General features: G+C 39.8%; 1 protein-coding gene across 2 annotated transcripts in view; it reads left to right on the top strand.

Moving 5' to 3' along the window:
- The window catches only part of MAP2K1 (mitogen-activated protein kinase kinase 1), a 75,652-nt gene that overhangs the window by 37,972 nt on the left and 12,856 nt on the right, over positions 1-24,824 (top strand). For both annotated transcript variants that reach the window (XM_011386040.2, XM_023527285.1), the window contains exons 4-5: positions 8,171-8,248; positions 8,817-8,868. In XM_011386040.2, the coding sequence (XP_011384342.1) occupies positions 8,171-8,248; positions 8,817-8,868 (130 nt within the window). The remainder of the gene's footprint in view (positions 1-8,170; positions 8,249-8,816; positions 8,869-24,824) is intronic.

Genomic DNA, 24,824 nt, shown 5'->3' with positions numbered 1-24,824 from the left:
ATAATGTTAGCAGCGTTAATAATGATAAACTAATATTTATTGGGTGTATATGAAGCACTATCCTAAGTAAATTAATATTTTATTGCATTTTCACAATCTTACTGGGTAAGTACATCATCCACATTTTACAGGTAAGGAAACAGGATCAGAGAAATGGAATAACTTATCCAAGGTCATAGGTGGTATTGGTAGAATTTAAACCGATGCAATCTGACCCCAGTGCCTGTAGTTCGATGAATCCACCGAATAGTTATTGGGGCCCTGTTTCCTCCTTGATGCCTAGAACTTCAAAGAGAGAGGCTGGTTTCATGGTTTCTATATTTTTCAGTCCCCATTAGGCAGAATGGCACTGGGAACCTTTGGAATCTGAAATGTTTATTCATATCTCTCTTTTCCACAGAAATTCAAGTAGGTACTTTGTCTTGTTTGCCACTGTGCCTCCAAAGCCCAGAATAGTCCTGGCACACAGCAGGTGCTAATAATTATTTGTTTACTGGTTGTCACCATCTCATCATAACTTTGGGCAAATTTCATTATCTTTCTGATTCTCAGTATCCTTATCTGTAAGGTGGCCATTATTATACCTGTCTCTTTGTGGTGAGGATTAATTCAAATAACAGATATAAGTTTTCCAGCACTGTCTGACTCAGCATGTCTTCTGCAAACATTAAGCTTTTGCTTTATTATTACTGGCACCGACAGTTCAGAGATATAGGCTGATGTGATTGAGTCTCGATACTTCAAGACTGCTATGCTTTCAGTGTCCCTCAGCAACTTCTCCATTTCCTTCCTGACTCTGTAGACCTGGAATGAGAGCCCTGGTGCTTGGTCTCAATGAACTCTAGAAGAACACACTCTCTTTGTGTTTTGATCCTAGCTGGTGTCCCATTATTTTGAACATCTCTTAATGATCAAGAAATGCCATACACACTATTGTAGGCATCTGTTGACTTTTCTGGGTGCCATATGGAACATGGATCCTTAAAACATCTGTGTGTCTAAAGGTTACTGAGAAAGTACTCATTCCCTCTTGCTTTAGTGAGAGTAAAGTAGTTTCTCTGGGAACCATGTGAACATTTCTGGCTTCGTCCTAGACCAGGCCTGTGGTGCTGATTATTTTTTACTTGGGTCTTGGCTTTCCATTGGTGGGGTGGGGCTGAGAAAGGGTGCTGTTTCTTATCCTTTGGGTTTCTTGGGCTCTTTGTGCTCATTATGGTTGGTTTTCCAGCTCTAGGCTGAGTTTTGGATGAATGTGTCTGCGGCAGTGGAGGTCCTGGAAAACTAGAAGGGGGAGAGGGTGGAGGTAATATTGATAAACTAGTGACAGGAAAGGCCAGAGTAGCCTTCTTTCCTCTTAGGTTTCACCAAAATAATGGAAAGTGGGTGGTGGCATGACTAGACATGAAAGCAACTGGCTCTCACATCTTCTACCACTTGCTGAGTCCTTTTCACATTATGTAAGTTATTGATCACGTCAGGGTGTCACATGAGCTGGATTATTGACTCCACTCCCCACCCCAGACAGTAGATGGAGTGAGTAAGGCCTTGACAGGTTTAGTAATTAGTCTAAGTCATATAACCAATAAGTGTAAGTGTTGATTTCCAACCACTGTATCTAACCTATCTGCTTTCTTTCAATTTAATACTCTCTCCAAGTCATATACTTATACTCAGGATTTTCTCATTTCTGCAAAGAAATGTTTGGATCAGAGCTTCTGTAGGGAATCCTCCCCATGCTAACATCTTGTGTTTCTATGGTATTTGGCACTTACAGCCCGTCAGGATTTACATTAATGAACATGGGTTCTGCTTCACATTTATTTTAGTGCTTGTTATATGCAAGGTGCCCTGTGAACCGCAGAGGAGATGGAGACATTAAAAGCAGCATCTCTGCCTCCTAGAGCTGGATGGCTGTATTCTAGAGCCTTCTCAAGCGAGGGGTGTCATTGTGGATGTAAGGGCTTCTTAGCACCAAGTATGTGTCATTTCATACCTTCTAAACCATCAGAAATCCTTTCCTTCAAGTCTGTGCCACCCAGAATTCTGCCTTCAATAGGGAAACCAGGAGGCTGTTTGTGGGGTGAGTATGGTTGAACTCTAGAGTGCTTGCTTCAGAGGTTAGGATTAGGCCCCAAACATTGATAGGCAGTGGCCTATTCATTTATTCAGACCTTGCTGGAACCTCTTTTATTAGCTTTATGTGGCCTCTTGCCATGTGGAGGACAGTCTTTTTATTTATCTTAAATTGACTTATTTTGAGGCTTTGTCGTTCTGGAATCTTTATTCATTATGGATTCATAGATATTGATCATGACATTTGTACCTCTTGCCCTGTCTCCCTCCATCCCCTCCAGCCCTCCCTTCCAGGAGAAGATGACAAAGGACATGACAAGGCTTGGTTTCCTATTCTCTTGGTCTCAGTATCTGCAGATCATCCCCCCTGCCATGGATTTGGCTCCTTGGGAATAGTGGAGTCCTGCCATACAATGAAGCAGAGGATAATTCTGAAATTGAGAAGCCTGAGCCTGGAAAACTGGCTGTCAGAGGCTAGAAGGGTCAGAACCTTTTGAGGGCCAAGCATGGTGTCTGGCACCTGTTAGACTATATATGTTAGATGACTGAATCGAGGGAGGCTAGGGTTGGGAAAGTCACGATCAGGCCTGGGGCTCAATGAGAAAGAGGTATTGGAGTCAGCAATAGACTGTCTTTCTGGGTATACACAGGTTCAGACAGCAGCTATAACAGTCTGTTAATACTAGTGGAGGGGCTCAGAGCAGCCAGAGAAAGGCCCTGTCAGGAAGCAGTTGTGGCTTGAAGTCCAAGCAGCCCTGAGTGCCAGAGTAGCTTTCTGCTCTAGCCCTCCCTGGACACACTCAACCCTTCCTTGGTCCCTGAGCAGGCCCTCCTGCAGGAGAGCTCCTGCACATGCTGCCCTTGATGGGAAGACTGACTTCTGGCTGTTACTTCTCTTTTGGGATTCTGCTTTGCCTCAGTTTCTCTATTTCAAAGATGTTGACATGTAGAACTCTGTTTATTAGCCATATCCCAACTTATGAGGTTCTGTGGTCCTCTCTGTCACAAGTCTTTGTATGATATTCTTTGTCATTAATAATTTCCTCCAACACTTTATTATGAAAATTTGAACCATACAGAAATTTGAAAGAATTGTATAATGCACACTGTAAACCCATCACCTGGATTCTTCAGTTAACATGTTGCCATATTTGCTTTACCACATATTGTCCATCTATCCATTGCTCAGATTATTTTGGGGATGCATTTTAAAGTAAAATTGTGTCATCACAATTTTATTCACTGAGTCCCATCTTCTAAAGCACTTGGCCAGGGTCTGACTGTTCATAGAAATAAGCTGTGTGTACTGTCCATTCTGAATTTTGATACTCAAGGGGTAAATGAGGGCTCCTTGATCAGAACAGGTATGCTGTTGTTTTGGGGAAGTAGATTCCTGCCCCAGTGGTAGCTGGGCAACCATAAGATTGGGGACTCAGGATTTATGGTTCTCATGCAGGAGTAAAAGCTTTTGAGCTCTTTTTTTTTCCATAAAGCATTTGTCTCTTCTATAGAAAACCTTCACAAAAGCACCATTGACTTAGTTAATAATCAGCTTCTAAAAATACGCACAATTTCAGCAGCTTTAGTCAGTGAAGGCAAGTCCTTGGCAACAGTGAAGTAGAATTAAAAGGTTGTGAGGTGAGTTGCAGGCAACTCTGGGAAATCCTGACTGTGGTTCATGCTTCTTAAATCTTGCTAATTGCATTGTTCACATTGTAACTTCTTATAGCTCGGAAGGAAGTTAAAAAGAGCCAAGGTTTCTTCTTTTTTAATAGAAATATTTACCATAATTCCCAGAGAAAGTGTAAACCAAGATGGTTAGTTGTGCTGCCCTTATCCCAGGCTGTGGAACCTGAGAACCACAGGGTTAACTTTTCTACTTCGTTTGAATCAGATTTTGAAAGGATTATTTTTAATTAATTAATTTTTTTTATGGTGACATTGGTTAACGAAATCCAGTAAGTTTCAGCTATACACTTTAATAATAAGGCATATATATATTTACACAGTGTGTTCACCTCCCATAGTTAGATTTCTATCACCACATATTTGACCCCTTTTACTCCCATCTACCTTCTCCCTCCTCCCCTACCCTCTGGTAACCACTAGTCAATTGTCCATGTCCATGAGTCTCTGTTCATTTGTTGCTTTTAGGTTTATATCCCACATATAAGTGATATCATGTAATTTTCAACTTTTTCTATCTGGCTTATTTTACTTAGCATGATTACCTCGAGGTCCATCCATGTTGTTGCAAATGGCAGTATTTCATCTCTTTTTATGGCTGAGTAATATTCCATTCTATATATATATGTACCACAGCTTCTTTATCCAATCATCTATCGTAGGATACTTCAGTTGCTTCTATGTCCTGGCCACTGAATAATGGTGTGCAAATATATTTTCTGATGTGGATTTTCAAGTCTTTGGGGATTGCTGGATCATATGGTAGATCAATTCTTAGTTTTTTGAGGAATCTCCATATTGTTTTCCATAGTGTCTGTACCATTTTGCAGTCCCACCAGCAGTGTATAAGGGTTCCTTTTTCTCCGCACTCTCTCCAACACTTGCTATTACTTGTCCTGTTGATAATAGCTATTCCAGCAGGTGTGAGATGGTATCTCATTGTGGTTTTGATTTGCATTTCCCTAATAGCTAGCGATGTTGAACATCTTTTCAAATATTTGTTAGCCATTTGCTTGTCCTCTAGGGAGAAGTGTCTGTTCAGGTCCTCTTCCCATTTTTTGATTGGATCATTTGTTTTTTTTGTTATTGAGTCGTATGAGTTCTTTGTATATTTCGGATATTAGGCCCTTATTGGAGGTGTTGCTTGCAAATATATTTTCCCATTCTGATGGTTGTCACTACCTGTTGATGATTTCTTTTGCTGAGCAGAAGCTTTTTAGTTTGATGTAGTCCCATTCATTTATTTTAGCTTTTACTTCCCTTGCTTTTGAGGTCAAATTCTTAAAATCTTCTTTAAGTCCAAGGTCTTTGAGTTTAGTTCCTATTTTCTTCCATGCATTTTATTGTTTCAGGTGTTATATTCAGGTCCTTAATCCATTTTGAGTTAATTTTGGTGTATGGTGATAGACAACAGTGTAGTTTCATTCTTTTGCAGGTGGCTTTTGAAAGGATTGTTTTGTTACCTGGTTTTAAGTCCTCCATGAGAATTAGGCAAAGCCATTCAAAGGATCTGAAGCCACATTCGATTGGAAGCAAAATAGCAATGGCTCAGAAACTTTCTGCATTGGAGTTCCTCTTCCATCAGTAAAGGAAATTGAGAGGTGCTGGGCATTTCTAGGAGCTGGTTGACTTGGGTGTAGTTATTTGGTCTGTGGTATTGTCTTGATATGGCGACCGAGGGCCTGTGGCATTCTGAAGGCTACCAGGCTCATAAGATGACCCATACCTCAGCCTGAGTTAGGGCTCTTTCTTCCAAGGGCTCTTAGAAAATAAGTGTATTTACAGGGCAGTTCTGGTTAGTTCTAGATTCATAATTCTATTCTTTTGTCTGTATGGAGATGATGGTATGTTTCACTTTTAGGTTGAATTTAGGACTCCTCCACCGTGCTCCTTGGTGGACAGACCCACCATTAGGACCCACAAATAAGGGAGTTATTTCTGTGCTAGGGAGTTAATTATGATTAGAAGGCAGACATATTCAGGGTGTTCATTTGGGTTTGAGGATTCACATCGGTGATCCAGAGTTGACATGACAGAAAGTGATTGGTCCAAACTATCCTTTTTATAAGCATGGAATTTTTAAGTTGATAATCTACTTTTAGAAGTGTTTGGTAACATTTCCTGAGATGTCTGTATCCCTGAGTGAATCTTCCTTGTTTTCTCACCTCCTTTAGAAAGAAAGCAGTGTTGTATCTACCTAATAGTGCCTTTGCACAAAATGGGTGCTCAGTAAGTATCTGTTAATTTATTTATAGATTTAATTCTCCACTTTCATAAATGAATTCAATCAAAAAAGGTTAAACATTCAATGTAGAAAATTTATAAACAATAGACAAGCACAAAGAAGAAACTATCATGCAACAAAAATCCCTGATAATCTTATTACCTAGATTGGAAATAGCTATTGATAACATTTTTGATGTTCTGGTTTTGTGAGTACACACACATCTTTTTACTTATAAAAATGGGATTTTCCTCCGTCCTTCTTTAGTTTATAATCTTATACATTGTTCTCTGACTTTACATTCCACAGATGCATTGTAGAGGCTTGGTGATTTTGGAGGGAACTTTTCTCTGGTCTCGCCCACCTCCAAGATTTTGCTTGGCTTCTTTGTTACTCCTGTTGCGAGTCCTTCCTTTAGCTACTTGGTGCAAGAATCACTTCTTCCTCTGAGCACCTATAGCAATGTGTGTTCTCTTTAATTATTCGTTTCCTGCCTTGTTTCAGAGGAGGATTTAAAGTGCTTTGCCTCTTTATGAATATGTCCTATCTTCCAAGCAGACTGTTTTTTACTGTAGTTATAGATTTCCATCCCTAGTTCCTCACGTATCTCTGTGCCTTACACAGAGTTGATTAATAAATGATAGATAATGATGGTAACTTCTCAGTGTAGACAGTATACTTTAGAAAAATCAGTGTGAGTTTGGAATTCTCTCTACTTCTAAGGGTAATTTTAAATTGCGGCTGGTAATTGGTTACACCTGAAGCCATAGGGGCATGAACCTATTTCTGCCTTGACACATCAGAGTTCCTTGAGTGAAGCATTTTCTTCAAGATCTCCAGTTAAAATGTAGAATCTATAAATGGAAAGGCGCTGGTATGTGGGTCCTGCAGAGGTTGGCTTCAAAATACACTTGGGTTCTCTCTTAACATTCTCTCTTTCCACTGCCTTTGCCCAGGGTCCAGCTTATGTCGTCTTCCCCTGATTTAATCCTTGCTGATCTCCCTGCCTTTCTCTCAGCTGCTATGGTTTTCATCTTAAAACACTCTGGTTAGATTCGTTTCCTTCTGCCTTGACAAAGTCAAGTCTTGGTTCCTTGATGTGGCTCTGTGATCTGGCCATAGCTGCCCATTGCTAGCCTGACCCATCATTGCATTTCTAAATGTATCCATGGTGAAATGAACCACATGTCATCCCAGAAGTAGTACACAATTTAATTCTTCTCTCCTTTTGATCTTATTAAAATATCTTGTTCTTTTCTCCCCTTGCCCCACTTTTTTCCCAGGTATGGAACTCATACTCGTTCTTTAAGATTGAGAATGAATATGATTAGAAGGCAGACATATTCAAATGCCATTCTTGTAAACGAAGTCAGAATTCTCCCTTCTGCATGTCTATAGCACCTTTCCATACATTTTTTTTTAAAAATATTTTGTTAAGAGTTGTATTCATAATAAAGAGACTGGTATTTTTCTTCCCACTACTACTTTGTAAATTTATTGAGGTCAGGAACTAGGTCTTTTTCATATCTCTATCCCCCATAGAACTAACATAGTCTTTGGCACTTTGTAGGATTTGTGAAGTGAATATATTGTTTTCTCTGACATTTAAAAGATTTTTATTAATTATGATTTGTTAGGGTAATGCCAGTTATAAGTTGTGACTTATATGATGGTGATAAAATGGCTAACATTTATTGAGCACTTAATGTGCTGTAGACATTGGTTCTTAGTGCTTTATATGTTTTAGCTTGTTTAATACTTATACTAGCCCTATGATTATTATAATAGCTTTATAATTATTATCACCCCCATTTTATAAGTTGAGTAACTTGGTCAAAGTCCCCTAGATGGTAAGTAGAAGAGTAGGGATTTGAATTTAAAAGGGTTCCCTCTAGAGCCAGCCCTCCTAGTCAATACATATACTGTCACAAACGAGGACCCCCCTTTTTAACCACTGAATTAGTAATTTGTTTAATGATTATTCATAGGATTTGAGTTACTAGTTATTTGATACCCCTCACAGTGTTTCACATGCGTATGATATTTGATGTCTGGAACAAACCAAAGGGTACTTAACTCTTCTAGGAGTATTTGCCACCTGTGAGATTCACTTTCCTCCTGAAGTTTAACACTTGAAAGAATAGTTAGAAACACTGTCACTAAATGGGCTGGTATTCTTGTTCTTAGGATGGGGGTTCCTTGGATCAAGTGCTGAAGAAAGCTGGAAGAATTCCTGAACAAATTTTAGGAAAAGTTAGCATTGCTGTGAGTATACTGTGAAGTTTTTCTTCTAAGTCCTCTCACTGATAATGAGTTGGTAGGAAATGGACAATGGAAGAAGCTAGGAAGTCTACAAAGGGAAAGTTTGTAATAAAATGGGGTTTTCTCACTAGAGTTTTCCCTATCTAGATTATTTATGATATTTCTCTCTCTCTTCTTCCCCACCCCCATTAAAACTAGAAAAGTGACTTCCTCTGTTTAAAATTTTCTCTATATGAAAAATACCAGAGTATCCAAAAGAATTCCTATTTGTGGCATCAGAAAGCCTCTTTTTAGATTGCAGATGTAGAAAGGAACGAATTCAAGCAAAGTGTTTTTTAATGTTTAATCTTGCAATAATCAATTTTACTTAAAAATAATACTCTATATGCCATGTAAAAAAGATGTTTCTTGATAAGGCAGGTTAAAAAATCAAACAAAAGAAAAAACAGGAGAAGAATGCAAATTTGTGATGTTAGATCAGATATTTTCTAGATTATTTAAGAAGAGACATTGAGTATTTTTGAAACACCATTATTTAGTTTCCTATCTTTTTACATTCTCTTTTCTCTAGGTGATTAAAGGTCTGACGTATCTGAGGGAGAAGCACAAGATTATGCATAGAGGTAAGAAATTACTTGCTAGTTATCGCTTTTTAAATTTTAGCTAAAATCTAAATGCATTCTCTTTTGTGTTTTAGTGTAAAAACCATTTAATAGTATTTTTAATTTTTATTACAAATCTTTGACTATTTAGCTTGATGGCTGGAGCAACCTCTTTTTGGTCTGTTGTACACCTGTTACCTGAAGCTATGACAGGCATAATCCACAGCAAGCCCAGCCCAGAGGCTCAGCTGGAATTTAGTTACCCTGCCCCCAGTGTCACTGTCTGCCCTCTGGACTAGACTGTGCATAGGCCCAAAGCCATGACTAAATGACTAGATATGAGTTTAACTGTAAAAGAAACTTTGGTTTCTTTTAATAAAGGTACATGTGCACTTAACCATATGATCATACCACTCTACATATTTATCCAAGATAAATGAAAATATATGTATGTCCACAGAAACTCTTGTACAAATGTTTAAAGCAACTGTATTCATTGTAGGAACAACCAAAATGTTCTTTGACAGGCAAGGAGATAAACAAATGTAGTATCTCCATATGGTAGAGAATACTATTCATCAATAAAAATGAACAGGCTACTGATAGACATAACTTTGATTAATCTCAAAAACATTTATACTGGATGAAAGAAACCCAGCACAAAATAGTACATGCTGTTACCAGTTATATAAAATGACAGAGAAAACAATGGATCTGTAGTGATATATAGTAGAACAGTGGTTGCCTGAGGGTTTAGGGGAGACCTAACTTCAAAGTGAAATGAGGGAACTTTTTTGGGTGATGGAAATGTTATATTTTGTTTGTGATGGTATATATGTGGATATATGCTTTTATCAAAAGTCAAACTTTCCACTAAAGTGGCTGCATTTTACAGTATATAAGTTATGCTTCAAGTGTATTTTTAAAAAAGGATGAAGAAGCTAGAGGAAAGAATAATTGAAAATGCTGTCAACCATGTCCCTTCAGCTGCGGTGTGCTAACAACAACAAGTATAAAGAGGGAAGGCCGAGGAGAAGTGAAGTGGATTAGACTGGTGAAATTGACTGGTCAGCTTATGAGTGACCATATGTTAGGTGATAACATTCTGAATTTTAAAATAGGCATTTTTTTTATTGTGATAAAATATACATAATATAAAATTTACCATTTTAACCAGTTTTAACTTATAGTTCAGTGGTATTAAATACATTTCATATCGTTGTGCAACCACCACCACCATTAGTATTGTTAGGGTGCCAATTTTGCTTTAATTGATCTATAGATTCAAGGCCATTTCCTTTAAAATATCAGCAGTCTTTTTTGTGGAATTGACAGACTGTGTCTAAAATTTATATGAAAATTCAAAGGATGTAGGAGAGTCAAAACAACTTTGAAAAAGAAAAACAAAGTTGTGGGACATACACTACCTAATTTCAATATTTGTTACAAAGCTACAGTAATCAATAGAGTATTGTATAGGTGTAAAGCTAAACGTAATAGATCAAATAGAACAGAATGAAGAGTTCAGAAATAGACACATATATATATATAATCAGTTGAGTTTTGACAAAGATTGCATAGTAGTTCCATAAGGGAAGAATAGTCTTTTCATTATATGATACTGGAACAATTGGATATCCTATGCACAAAAATGAACCTTTACTTCACACCATATAGAAAAATCAGCTCTCGGTAGATCATAGGTCTAACTGTAAGAGATAAAACTGTAAAACTTCTAAAAGAAGGCACATGGAACTATCTTAGTGACCTGTGTTTTAACAGTTTTTAAATGGGACACAAAGGCACAAACTAAAATAAAAATCAGTCAAACTTCATCTAAATTAAAAACATATGCTTTTCAAAAGACACTGTGACAAAAATGAAAAGGCAAGCTATAGACTTAAGAAAATATTGGCAAAACAAACATCTGTCAAACGACTTTATGTAGAATATATAAAGACCTCTATAACTTAATAATAAAAAGATAACCCAATAAAAAATAGATAAAAGATTTGAACAGACACTTTACCAAAGAAGATATATGAATGGCAAAAAAGCACATGAAAGGATATTCAACATCATTAGTTATTAGGGAAATGTAAATTAAAACTGCAATGAGGTTGTGGTTTTAATGACATTACAAAATATCCACTGTCAAAAGAGGCTGACTACATGTTATTGAGTATGTGGAGCAACTGGAACTCTCAGATACTGCTGGCAGGAATGTTAAATGGTACAATCCTGCTGGAAAACAGCATATCAGTTTCATAAATGTTAAGCGTATACATACCTACTATACATTTAGCCATCTCACTCCCAGGATTTACCCTAAAGAAATAAAAACATATGTATGGTCAGGGACTTGTACGTGAATGTTCAAAGTAGTTTTATTTGTAGTAGCCAAAAACTAGAAACAGCCCAAATGTTCATCAACAGTTAAATGGATAAATGAATTGTGTTATAGCCATAAATAGAATACTACTTAGCAGTAAAAATAATAAACCATAGATAAAATATGGAGGAATCTCGAAAGAATTATGCTGCGTGAAAAGAGTCAGACAAAAAGCACGTACTCTGTGATTCCATTTGTTTAATTCTAGAAATTGCAAACCGTAGTGACAAAATTTAGATCAGTGGTTGCCTGGGGACTGAAGGAAGGGAAGAAGGGAAGAATTACAAAGGAACATGAAACTTTTGAGGTGATATATTTATAATGTTGATTGTAATGAAGTTGTATATATTCATTAAATGATGGAATTATATATATGGATTTATTATATAAAAATTACATACCAATCAAGCTATAAAAAAACCCAAAAGAAAAAAAAAAAAAAAAAAAAAAAAAAGTCAAGTTGCTGAAAACCAGTGATAGACATTCTTAAAAGCAGCCAGGGAAAGGGACAGCTTTGGAAAAGAGTTTGGTAGTTTCTTTTAAATCATAGAACCCATCAACTTCACTTTTTAGTACTGACCTAAGAGAAATGAAAACATTTGTCTACACAGAGATTTGTGCATAAATGTTCATATCATCTTTATTCCTAATAGCCCCAAACTAGAAACAACCAAAATGTTTATCACCAACAGATTTCGATATATTCAAAGAACAAAACAACTCAACAATAAAAATGAACGAACTGTTGAGAAACACACTTTGGATGAATCTCAAAAACATTATGCTAAGTGAGAGGCCTGACACAAAAGAGTACTTATTGTATGATTCCATTTATATGAAATTCTAGGATAGAATTAATCTACAGTAACATAAAGTAAATCAATGATTGCCTGAAGGGTCTGGGGATGAGGGTGGTAGAGTGGAGATTAACTTCAAAGGGACATGAGAGAATTTTCTGGAGTAATCAAAATAGTAAATCTTGATTTTGGTGGTAGGTTCACAGATATATACTTTTTTTTCAAAATTCTTCAAACTATACACTGAAAATGCAAACTGTAGGAATCTTCTGCTTTCTAACTGCACTGGCTACCATTTTGCCTCTTTCCACTGGCAATTTAAAAAGTATAAATAGGAGGTATGGTATGGCTTGAGGGGAAAGCAGTTTTCCAGCAGTTTAATGGCCCTTAATCTATGGTTTTTTAAGACCTCTGAATTCCATGTTAGAATATTTTAGTGTGTTAATTTCTAAGAAATAGGAGTAACTGAGAGGAGAAGAGGAGTGAACATTTCTTGAGTATAGGGCTGTGTTCTAGGGCTGCTATTGACATATGTCATCTCACTGAGAGGTGCCCATAAGGTCAGTGTTGTTAGAAGGATCTGATGGAGAAAGCCATTACATCATCTATAAAATGGAATTCTCATGCCTACTCCTAGGTTGCTGTGAGGATTAATGATATTATAAAAGGAAGCAACTAGCAAAGAGTTTTGCATGTAGAAGGGCCTAACAAATGGTAATTGCCTTCCTTATTCCTTTATGTAATTTGTGAGGAAATTGAGACCCAAGTGAGATTAAATTCCTTTTATGAACTGTACCTTTGTGTGCTCCTCACCTTTGTTCCTACTACTGCCTTTCCTGGGAATACTTCCTTTCTGATTCTCCCCACCCCGACCCCCTTATACCTTTGCTAGACTGAGTCTGCTCATCTTTTAAATACAGCACTGAGGCTGGGTAATCAGCCAGTTCAAGTTCAAATATTGACTCGCTTATGTAAAAGAGTGTATAAACTCTTTGAGTTTTCTATTCATCTGTAAAATGAGGATAATTCATGCCAAAGAGCAATAGTTGCACGTTGCATACTTCATATAGTTGCGAGAGTTAAATAGTGTTCCTCATAAATCATTAATAAATGTTAGCTAATAGTAATAATGTTATTTAGCTCAGTCATCTCTTCTTTCGAGAAGCTGTCCCATGAACCCAGTCCATTCCCAGAATGGATTGAGTGCTCTGCCTCTGTATTCTTTTGGTACAGTGTCCATTTCTTTTTTATTGTAATCAATAATGATGATTATTTATTGAGGGTTTGTTATGTACCAACTGCCGTCTTATGAGCATTATGCTTATTTGTTGTTCATAACAGCCTTGTGAAATAGGTATATTTTTCCTAGTTTACACATGTTGGAAACCTGTGTAAAAAAAGCACACAGAGTTTATATGTCTCTCTCACTAGGCTTTGAGTTTCTTCAAATCAGGAAACACGTCTAATTCATCTTTGTTGTTGTTGTGGGGTTTTTTTTTTTATTTATTTTATTTTTTTAGGCGAGACAGCCTTTGGTTGACCTCACAGATTGCAAGGATCTTGTCAGCTTACAATCCCTTATTTATTTTTTTTTCCACCTACAGCAGCTGGTCTTCCTAGGTGGTCTCCGATCCAGGTACTAACCAGGCCCCACCCTGCTTAGCTTCTGAGATCAGATGGGATTGAGCTTGTTCAGGGTGGCGTGGTGGTATAATTCATCTTTGTATTTCCAGTCCCTAATGTAATTTCAGAAAATGGCTCCTCCTTAAAGAGTTGTTAAATGGGTGGATATGTGATAACTTTTGTCAGAACACACAGGAATCAACAGTGAAACTGGGCCAAAAACCAATGTCTCCTATTCTTAACACAGTCATTAATCCAGTCCTGTGTGTTTTTCTACCATGTGCCTTCTCTGTGGTTTTGACAGAAAGCTGTAACTTCATTTCCATCTCAATGTTTTAACTCATTCCTGGAATAACCTTTCAGAAGGGTGCTGCCCCCACTTTCCTAGGAATTTCTTTTCTGGCTCCACCAGTTAGTTATTAATCTTTGGCATGAGGAACTGTTTTGTGAGCCAGATAGGTCTCTGGACAGATGTCTTTGGTGGAGTGTTCACTACTTGCCCAGCCAAGAAAGGGGAGTCACTAGAAGTACTTCTGCCCCAGTGAGCAGTGTGTGTGCAGGCAGACCCAGTCTGGCTGCTCAGCTTTTCAGACTCCTGTTTGTGGGTCTTCTCCAGAAGTTCTGAAAGGATTTGCTGTAAGCCCTGGCCAGTGGGTGGGTACTCTTGCACAGCTTGATTCCTGCGCAAGAAGCACAATGAATAGATGATTCCTGGAAACCTGAGTTAGGGTGTCTTTAGGCCTCCTTGCTGCCAGTAAGTTCTTCCTTTGGTCTAAATACATTCTTTCCTGATGAAATTTAAACTTCATTCTCATTCTATCCTTGAGGAAAAATGAGGAAGTATAAAGAAGCTTTTTCTCTGCTTTAGATTTTTACTTATTCCTACTCAATGTTGATTTGCTGGTGATAGCTTAGTGACTACTTCAGTTAGCTTTTGCTGTGTAGTAAACCACCCCACACTTAGTAGTTTAAAACAATAACAGTGTATTACTTTCTACAGTTCTGTGGGTTGGCAGGACCTATCCCCCATGTTTTCATTCGTCCTCTGAGAGGCGAAAGCCTTTGTTTCTCCCCGTGATAGTCTTAGGGTTTCAGTAGCAGGAGGGGATAACCCCAGTACTCAAGTATCACATAAGCCTCAGGTTTGTTACTGTCTTGTTGGCTAAAGCAAGTTGTGTGGTCAAGCCAGTATTCAAAGAATAGAGGGGTAGACTCTTATCTCTTGTTGTGGGAAGCTACAAAATATGATGGCCAGTTTTTTTCACTCTATCACAATTATAAAAGTTCAGGGTTTGAATCCTGACTATGCTACTTACTGTGTAACCCTGGGCAAGTTATTTAACTTTTCCAAACCTCAGGAAAATGGAAAAAATAGAGCCTACCTAAAGGTTGTGAGAATTATTTGAGATAATGCCAATAATAAAAAATAACAATAATAGAGAATGCCTACAAAGTACTTAGAATTGTGCTTGATACATAATAGACATTAATAAACATTAGCTACTGCTTAGCAGATGAGTTGGTATAGGTTTTTATGATTACCAGCAACAGAAACTAGCCTAACTTTGTTTAAGCTACTCAAAATTTACTCATTAGAAGGATCCTTTGAAAAGCTGATCCCATATACTTTGATAAGTTAGGAACCAGGGCTGCTCTGGTTGGGGAGCTTGGTCACTCAAGCAGAAAAGCAGCTGCCCTGAGGCCACACCTACTACAGAGGGCTGCTGCTGAGCCAGTTGGCCCTTCTTAGCCTTATGTGTATGTGCGTGTGTGTGTTAGCGGCAGGGCGGGGGGGGTGGTGGTGGTGGTGCATGCTGTGAGCTCAGTCACCTCCCTGAAGATTCAGGGGTCAGTGCTTCTGAAGCCTATACTCCCACAACAATCACGTAGGTACATATCCCCTCCTGCTGAGTGTTGGAGGCAGGTTGACACCCTGTTATCTAGCACGAAGAGGTGACATTTAAAATTTTTTAATTATTAGGTTGAAAGTGATTTCTAGGTGTGCCCCACTCTAAGTAAAACTAATGTACAACAATAATTTATAACACAATTTGCTTTGGGAGCAATTCTTTGCTTTTTAAAAACATTCACTCTAGGATCTTTCAAATATAGCTTCTCATAGAATCTTCAAAAAGGCAAGCAAATCACATTAATTTGATTCAAACATTTCTTTTTAGGGATATGTTAGTGATACAAAACTAGGCATACCTGCACTTACAAATTATTTTTTAAGAGGAAGCACAATAATGATATTTGTGGGAGACCAGCTGTTTTCAGGTGCTATTTAGGTACTGTTTTCTCAGCTAGGCAGTAGCATCTTAAAAGTTTTTCAGTTACCTATCTTCGTCTTGGTCCTAATGAGGTACACCACCTTGGATGTGCACATGCTAGCTTTCTTACATTTCAAATGTGTCTGAGCTGGATGGGAACCTAGAGATAAGCAGATTCTCACCCTTGATTCCTAAAGTGATTTGTCTTTGCCATCATAGAGCAGGACTTCTTAGGTAGAACAAGCACAGCTGATAGTCCCACTGTCTGAAGCTCTAGCCAGCTCTTCTGAATTTTATTCATGGTGAACTGGTCCGCTGTGATCTGTCCTGGCGTTGTGCAGACATTGTATTTTATTTCCCCTGCATGTTCAAAGGGCGAAGCAATCCGTGTGTCTCAGCTTGGTGTATGTGGTTTGTGTGCTGTAGATCAGAGGGTGGGTATTATCTGCGACCCCTCTGGGAGTTTAAGTTTTCTGTGAAATCTCTGGGTGACATCCTGGTGGGTAATCATGGGTAGGTACATGCACATATTCCTCCATGTTTGTTTTTTTGCCCTTCTCACAGACACTTTCCCCATCCAAGAAAAGTGCTTTGTATTTGTAAAATATTCATGGAATATTTACCAAGTGCATGGTACTGGATAAATCACTACAGAAGGCATAAAGATGGCTCATAAATGGTGTCCTCTAATTGCTTATAGTCTTACAGGGGAAAAGAGACATATCTGTAATTGACTCTAATACCTGGTGGAACACAGCCAGTGTCATTATTTTATGCATGAATCACTACCTTGTCAACTTTCAAATAGAATCTGATGTGATATAACTAGAAACTCAATTCAGGACTACTTAATCAAAAGAGAGAATGTATTGGTTTGGGTTACCACATGGTCGGAAAACAGGGATGAGTCTGGGGTGAAAATGCTAGTCTCAAGACTCTGGTTATCTCTTGGCTTTATTCTTCCTTATGTGAGATTCCTAGTCTTATTTCTTCACGGGAGGCAGTATGCACCTCACTAACCTTAGATACATCTAGTCTTTCAGGCTCCCTGTCTCAGAAAAAGAGCTCTGCCCACTCTTCCCAGCATCCAGATTAGTGCTTGAACTCTATTTATTGGCTCAGCTTGGACTGCCCTCCCACTCCTGGACCAATCATTATGTCCCGGGGGCTAGAGCAGTCTGGTTGGCCATCCTGGGTTATAAGCCCACCTTAGTTGACACCCCAGCAGAAACGCTTGCTCTTGGGGGAGGAATATATCCCAAATGAAAAAGAGTGTTTCTATTACTAGAAGATGAGGAGGAGGAATGGATACTTAAAGCAAGCAAATTAGAAAAAAAAGTTTTCCCACTGAAAATACTATTAAGCATTGAGTCAAAAAGACAAAAAACTGTTAACACAGATTAAAACAATAATTAAGCTTTTAAGGGAGGGGTGGGCAAACTGACAGCCTGCAGGCCAAATCTAGCCTGCTGTCTATTTTCGTATGGCCTGCAAGCTAAGAATTGTTTTTCAGAATTTTGTGACATGTGATAATTGTGTGAAATTCACATTTCGGTGTCTGTAAATGAAGTTTTATTGGAACACAGATATTCTTGTTTAAGTGTTGTGTATTACTGCTTTCATGCCATAATGACAAAGCTTACGAAAGAGACTTTGTGGCCCTCAAAGCCTAAAATGTTTGCTCTCTGGTCCTTTATAGAAAAAGCTTCCTGATTACTGACTTAAGGGGAAGAAGAATCCCTTGACTGAGGAAACTTTAGAAGTTAATCACAAAACTCAGCTTTAAGTTTATCAGTTTTAAAGTCCTTAATGAAAACATGGTAGATGACATTGGTAGGAGAGAGGGTTTTCTCCTGACTATGGAGCTCTGAAAGGAATTAGCTATAAAGGTTTCTGTGTAGTCTTTCCACTTACTGTCACAGGAGGTCATAGGTCCACTTCATTCAAAGCTCACCCCCAGGTAGTTAGGTTCTGATTTAAACTGCGTTTGTGTGGAGGATGGTGGGAGCTAGAATGCAACTCTGTTTCATTTAAAGCAGTGATTTGCATGGTTAATCCGTCATTCATAGTCCATACTAATTACCCACTTAGCCCACTCTTATTTTGATAAAGACCCTAAAGAAGCATTGCATGATTTGGATCAATAATGGAGTTCATACAACTTAGCCTGTAAATTATTTCTGCCTTGGAGTTGCTGGCTGATGATCAATAAATGGCTAACAACAGTGTTAAATTATGCCTCAACTTATTTTTCTTTCCCTTCTATCAGATGAAGCAATGTGTAACCTGCCTGATCTTTATGCCTAGTATTGAATTAGTAGCCTGGGCCTCCAGTGTACTAAGAAAGCCAGCCTCGATTTTTGAGCCAGACTATAATTGAAGCAAACTGGATGGGTCTCTTCAGAGCTAGAGTAGTTTGTACCTTGGAGCCATCCTGCTTGGAGTGCACTCTAAAAGAGTTCCTTACTGCTCAGGATTAAAAGAGTTATAAAAACAGGGAGATCTCAGATCAGAATAAGATTTAAGACTTCTTTGGAGACGATAAGTGTGTTTTTGGATCCTAGTCATGGGGGCAGGTGGGATACTTCATGGGTATCCCAGCAGCAGCCTCCAGAGGAACTGGGTCCTCAGCCACAGTAAGGATTTCAACCTCTGAAGTCTTCCTCTCACTTCAGACTTGCTGTTGGCACTGATAGGCAAGATCTGCAGTGGTCCAAGTTTGTTTGTGTTTTGTAAGCTGTTGGTAGCTGACTCACATGTAATGAATTTCTGAGTAGCTTCTTCTGCAACCCTTTTAAGGCACTGTCCTGCCTGCCAGGTGTTTTCTGGTGTGTTGCCAGGCTTCCCTGAGCAGAAAGTCTGTGCGCCCCCTGAGACTGCTTCCTTTGCCCACCAGTCTCATCCCCAGCCATGTGGTGACAGCTTCAAGGGGGCAGTGAATCTACAGGGAGATTCCTTTGAACTCTGTCTAGACTGCCCCACCTTACAGATGGAGAGAAACAGAGTGACTAATTAGTAGCTGGAATCCAGTAAGCTGGTCTCTTGGTTAGAAATGAGAGTCACGTTCTCTCTAGAATTACCTCAGCTGCTAGACGCACAGCGATGGATTATGGCTCCAGATGAGTTTGTCTCTAGCTCAAGTGAGGCAGATGGGAAGTTGGAGGAGGGAGAGTGCTTCAGGTCCTTTTAGGGAAGCATCATAGAGGAGGTGGTCATTCTCCACCCAACGCAGCTGTTTGGAGTGAGGAAGGAGCACTTCTTCCAAAGAAGCGTGTGGTAGGGAGAGGATTTTCTCGGTAGACTACACAAGGAACGTCTGTTACTTTTGGCTTATATTCCTTCTTAATCAGCAAAAACACTGTTTTAGTGCTTCCTTTAGGGACTTGTCCCAAGCTAAGCTAGAAATAACTAGTGAGTGGTCTCTTAACCTCCTTTCCAGACCTCTCTGGTGAATCATGCTGAGTTGTGGCCCAGGCACAAATAGTAATGCCTTACTTTGGTGGAGTTTGGGTCACCATAAATACAGTGATGTTACTAGAAAATCGGTCTCAGTCTCCATTTTAAAATGAACAGACCTGCAGCTTGTCTCTACCTTTTCTTTTCCATTGTCTTTTTTTTCTCTTCTCCTCCAGCTGAGCAAAATAAGTCTTTAGCAGGTCAAAACTGGTTTTTAGCTAATTTTCCTTTCTTGAATAGCAGGAGTATCCAAGTTAGTATTATTTTCCTGCCCACTGGTGGGTAATTGGCTTTGTGATAGATTACTTGCTCGTCTTCTGAAGTAGCCTAGATAGTCGGCAGGGAGAAAGACACTACTTTAAGGCACATTCTTTTAATGGAAAGGTTATTTTATGATCTTTGGCAAGGGAGTTCACTTGAGCCGTAATTTCCATAGCTGTAAACTGGGGATGCTCTTCTAAATATTATTATAGGTCATTAGAAATGAAAGATCAGGGGATCTAGGGACCATAAGCTATTTCCTTTACTCCTCTCTTCCCATTTTTTCCTCTTTCTCTCTTTCTCTCTTTCTAGTGTAACCTCTATATGTTTTGCTCTGGCTTTTGTTACATTCTATTTAGAAAATTTAGACCATTTATTGGAATGGTGTGTGCTTCTGAAAACCAAACCCTGACTCTTGCAATTATCTCAGCTTTAATTGTCAGCATTTGGGTGCCTTTTGGGTCGGGGATGACCAGTGAATTTGCAGAGAGAGGCGCACAGAGGTAGAGAATGAAAGCATTTCAAAACTAATGAATCTTGAGAGGGAAGAAAAATTTTTAAATGCAGTTTCTGGACTTGGTTGCAAAAATCTTGAAAGTGGAGAGATAAAAATAGCTTCTTGTTAAGACCTGGCACACTGCTTCGAAGGCTCCCTGTTGAACTTAGTTGTTAATCAGAAGGAGGTGGGAAACAACTTCTAGTTCCTGCTGTTCCTTCCAAGTTAGACTTGTCAAGGAGGATAATGAGCTGGAGCTCAGAGGAAGTGCTCACTAAAGCACAGCAGAGAATTATTTTCTCTCACAGCCAGATGTCAAGGATTTCAACCTACCCCAAGTCAGATTCTTTTCCCAGATAAAGCTTGTTATGTCTATAACATGAGTGACCCCCTTTCCTAGCCACAACTTTTTAATAATTGAGAAATAATCGACATGTAACATTGAATTAGTTTTAGGTGTACAACATAATGATTTGATATATGTGTATATTGTGAAAAGATTATCACCATAATTTTAGTTAATGTCTGTCACCGTATAGTCTTTTTCTTGTGATGAGAACTGTTAAGATCCACTCTCTTAGCACCTTTTAAATATGCAGTACAGTATTAACTATAGTTGCTGTGCTCTACATTACATCCCCAGGACTTATTTTTCTTACAACTGGAACTTTGTGCCTTTTGACCACCCTCATCCATAGCTTAATGGCTTTTCTGAAACTTTGGAGTGCATCTCACTGTTTATCATTTGCTCTGTTGTATAGACCCAGATTATCTAAGCTCTAGATAATCAAGAGTCTGAGTTCTACTCTGGCATCTGCTGTTAGCTCGCTATGTAATCTTGACAGATAACTCTGGGCCTCAGTGTGTCTCATTCATGCACAAAGGTTTATAATGCTTACTTCACACCACATTGTTATGAGGATTAAAGAAGACAGTATATTTAAAAGGCTTGGCAGAGTAGGTGCTCAGTGACCCAGAGCTATCGTGGTGTCTTCCTGGGTTGGCTGGGCTCACTAGCTCCCCATCTTCCCACTCCAGTCTTTTAGCTATGTTCATTCACCTTAGCTGGGGGAAGGCATCCAGGGGAGAAGGCTGGAGCTTCTTTTTAATACTCTTGGGAAGGTTGGGTGGGAAAAAGAGGTTACAGATCATGGCTAACTGAAGGGTTTAGGATTTTTTCTAAATTTTAATGATCTTTGCTACTTAATTAGCTCCTTGGGGCCATGGATAACTAGAGGTGGCTCTTTGGGGACTGTTATTTGACTTATCAGGGTCAGCTACCTTTCCCTTCTTTCCTTTTAATCTTTAGAGAAGGGTTATTAAGGCTCCACCAGGGTTGCTAAGAAGGGGTTGTTTGAAGCCGAGAGTCACCATTTAAAAATCTCATTTCCCTTTTTTTCTTTAACCTTAACTCTCAATTATCCAAGATCATCTTACTTTTGGATTCAGCCTTTGTCATAGATGAGTGTCACAGAGTCTGGTGTCCAAGTGTCACTGAGCTTGCTTCCCTGGGGCTTTCATTTATTCTATTTCTTTTCTGTTTCTCTTGTGCTCTCCATTGCCTCCCCTGATCCTCTGCCCCTCTATTCCTTCATGTCCCACCTTCTTCCATCTTGCCTTTCCCCCACCCTCCAGTAGGGAATGTGACTTCTTATAATATTAGCTTAAACAAAACACAGTGAGGTTACTTGAACATAGTACCCTATGGGGTCTGATACTTTGCTTCGTCTGCCTTATGGGGCCTTGCCAGCTAGTTAGATCCCAGCTGGTTGGAAGAATTTAAGCTATCTGAGTCCGCATTGCCCTGACCATATCTCACTTTGCCTTTACTGTCAGACACATGTGCACATGTTCTTGTTACTTGTTGGGTTCTGTCTCCCCTTGAGGATAGGGACAAGGGACTGTATCCTTTCTACTCATCTCAATGCAAGCACTCTATAAGTGTTTATAAAATAAACAAATGATCTGCTGAATTATTTAATCCAAACCCCTTATTATAGAGAGAGAGAAATTAAGTTAAAACCATGTCCTTTTCGGGGGGAAATCAGGGAGCTTTAAACAGTGATTATTTCTGGGGCAGAAAATATCAGAGAGGAACATATTTTCTTCCACTAGTTTTTCATAAAACTTCCTTTTTCATTTTTGGAGAAGGGGGATTTACCCATCCTCATTGTTACAGAGGCTGAGCAGGATAGGAGTATCAAACCTTAGAGTCTGTGGGTTTCCTAGAGAAGCTTGTCAGCCTGGGAGCCTAGCCAGTGGTGGATGCTTCCTCCAGAGTGCAACCTGGCCCATCAGATGCTGGGGTTCCTCCCAGCCTCACCCTCTTGATATTAAAGGGTCAAAAAGAGAACCCAGGGCCTAGAGAAGACCTCAGGAAGTAGGGAGGCACTGAGCCTGTGATTTAAACATTTGAAGTTGCTGCTAGGAAAGATGTGGGAGGAAGCCGACTAAGCCTTTGGGCTCCAGGAGCAGGACAGTATTCCAAGTTGGGAAGGGGACTCAAAAGAACCGGGCACCTAGACGAAGAGGTGAGAGGATGGGTGGAAAAGGAGGATGCTTAAGATGCAGGGACCAGCACAAGACCAGCACAATAAGACAGGGAGGCAAGCCTGAGTCTGGAGGGGGTGGACACAGAGACACGTTGGAGAGGTAGGGAGGGATAATGGAGGGCTTGGAAAGGCAGGTCTAGGGGCTTGGACTGTACTCTCAGGCAGATGGGAGCCAGTGCAGGCTCTGTACAGGGGCTGTCCCACTGGAGGAAGAAGATACTGGGGGCAGGAACACGGGAGGGAGGGGTCGCGATTTTAGAAGTAAATTTGGATGTTGACAGTTGGAGGGAATATTCTCTCTGGCATTGTCTGACATATACCTCCTGTCTGCCCCCAGAGAAGAGCCTGACTTGGCTGGGGCTGCCAGGGAGGATCTTGTCTTAACCTGGCCATTCTAGCTACATGCTCTGGAGTTGAGAGATTTAGTGTGCCCAGGTCTCCAAGCAACTTCTTGTCAGGCTTCCTGGGTCACCAGGAGGAGCCATGTGCAGTGTTTCTGGCTCCCAGGACACATGTGGTCCAAGCAGAGAAACTCCCCTCAGGGTTTCCTTCTGTTACTCTCTGACTCCACCCCATTGTGGATCTTTGCAGCTTTGCAGGCAGTGCTATTCCCTAGGGTGGGTGGGGGAAGCCAGAGCTGCAGCCAAGGATGGAGAAAAGTGTGTTACATAAGTTCGAAAAAAAGGTTTGCTTGCCATGTGAATAGAAATCAGATATGAGGACAGCTACAGAGGCAGTGCAGCCACTCCTGAGCTGCAGCTGTGGCCTGGGGAGACATTTCTGAGCCCACAAAAGAAAGAGTCCCTGGGCTTTGGGGTAAAGGGCTGATGGTGTCTTGACTTGGAGGGCAACCTATGAAAGAATCATTCTTTGTGTTTCTGTAACATGTGCTTTTTAAATGCCCACACTTCATTAGATTGATCCTGATCTCCATCTGGTGAGGTTATGAGAGCTACAGTTGTTATCACTGCTTTACTGAGAGGCAAACCACAGACTAAAGAAGTGAGGTGACTTGCTCAAGGCCACATGTAGAGCTGGTGGCAGGGGCAGGATTTGAATACAGGCTCTGTCCCTTTTGCCACTGCTGCTTTTTTGCTTTAAAATAAGGCCATTAGGGCATTCCTAAACAGGCCACGGGAATATTTGGAAGGTGAAGGAGCTGAGGGCTTCATGGTTCAGGCACAGGGATGGAGGGCTATGGCATTTGGTGAGAGTGAGAAAGAGGCTCATGTTGGCGTGCCTTCTGTGTGTTCTCCCCACCCGGCCTCAGCAAGCACTGTCATACTCCTGTCTCTTCCAGTTCTGTGCTGTTACTCAGCATCACTTTCCACAATGAGCATTGATTTCCCAGGGTCAGGCGTTGGTCCAGTGCTTGAGAATGGCCACAGTGCTTGGAGAGGAGGACCTCCTGGGTTGAAAGTGTTTGTCTGGGCCTGTTCTAATATTAGACTTGGGAAAGAAACAAAAGAAAAGTTATTCTTGAGCTCCCGAAGTTTATAATCTCCCTATGTGCTTCAAGTAGTTCTCCAGGAGGCCATACAACTTATTCCCTCACTTCATCCAGGCTGTTGCTGACGTATTCTATATAGAGGCCTTCTCTCATTACCGTGTTACAGCAACACCCCCTCATTGTCTATGCTATTGCATGGTTCTGTTATTTTTATTTTCTTCATAGCACTTGAGACCACCTGACATTACATGTCGGATTGTCAGCTTGATTTTGTCTGTCTCCTTACACTAAAATATAAGCTTCATTTTTTACTGGGAACTTGATTAGTTTTCTCACTGTTGGAACTTGATCAGTTTGCTCACTGTTGTCTCCCTGATAAGGTGCCTAGTTCCTGGCTCGTAGTAGGTGATCAGTGAACATTAGGTGATAAGCGAAACATTTGAGTAATGTGGCAGTAAGAGCAAGGTACATGGGAAGAGGACAGCTTTAAGCATCAGAAGGTCTGAGTTCTGGTTCCAACTTTACCCACCTTTTGTTATCTGACCTTGGACAAGTCCCTGGACCTCTTTGGGCCTTAGACATTTTGTCTCTACCATGAAGGGAGAAACCAGATACCCTTTAAGGCCACTTCTGATGCCTATATTCTGAAAGTCTGTAGGTAGGAGGTTGCTGAGGTATTT

This window comes from Pteropus vampyrus, unplaced genomic scaffold (genome assembly GCF_000151845.1).
Source record: "Pteropus vampyrus isolate Shadow unplaced genomic scaffold, Pvam_2.0 Scaffold15, whole genome shotgun sequence".
Classification (NCBI taxonomy): domain Eukaryota; kingdom Metazoa; phylum Chordata; class Mammalia; order Chiroptera; family Pteropodidae; genus Pteropus; species Pteropus vampyrus.
This window is presented reverse-complemented; position numbering and strand designations above follow the sequence as displayed.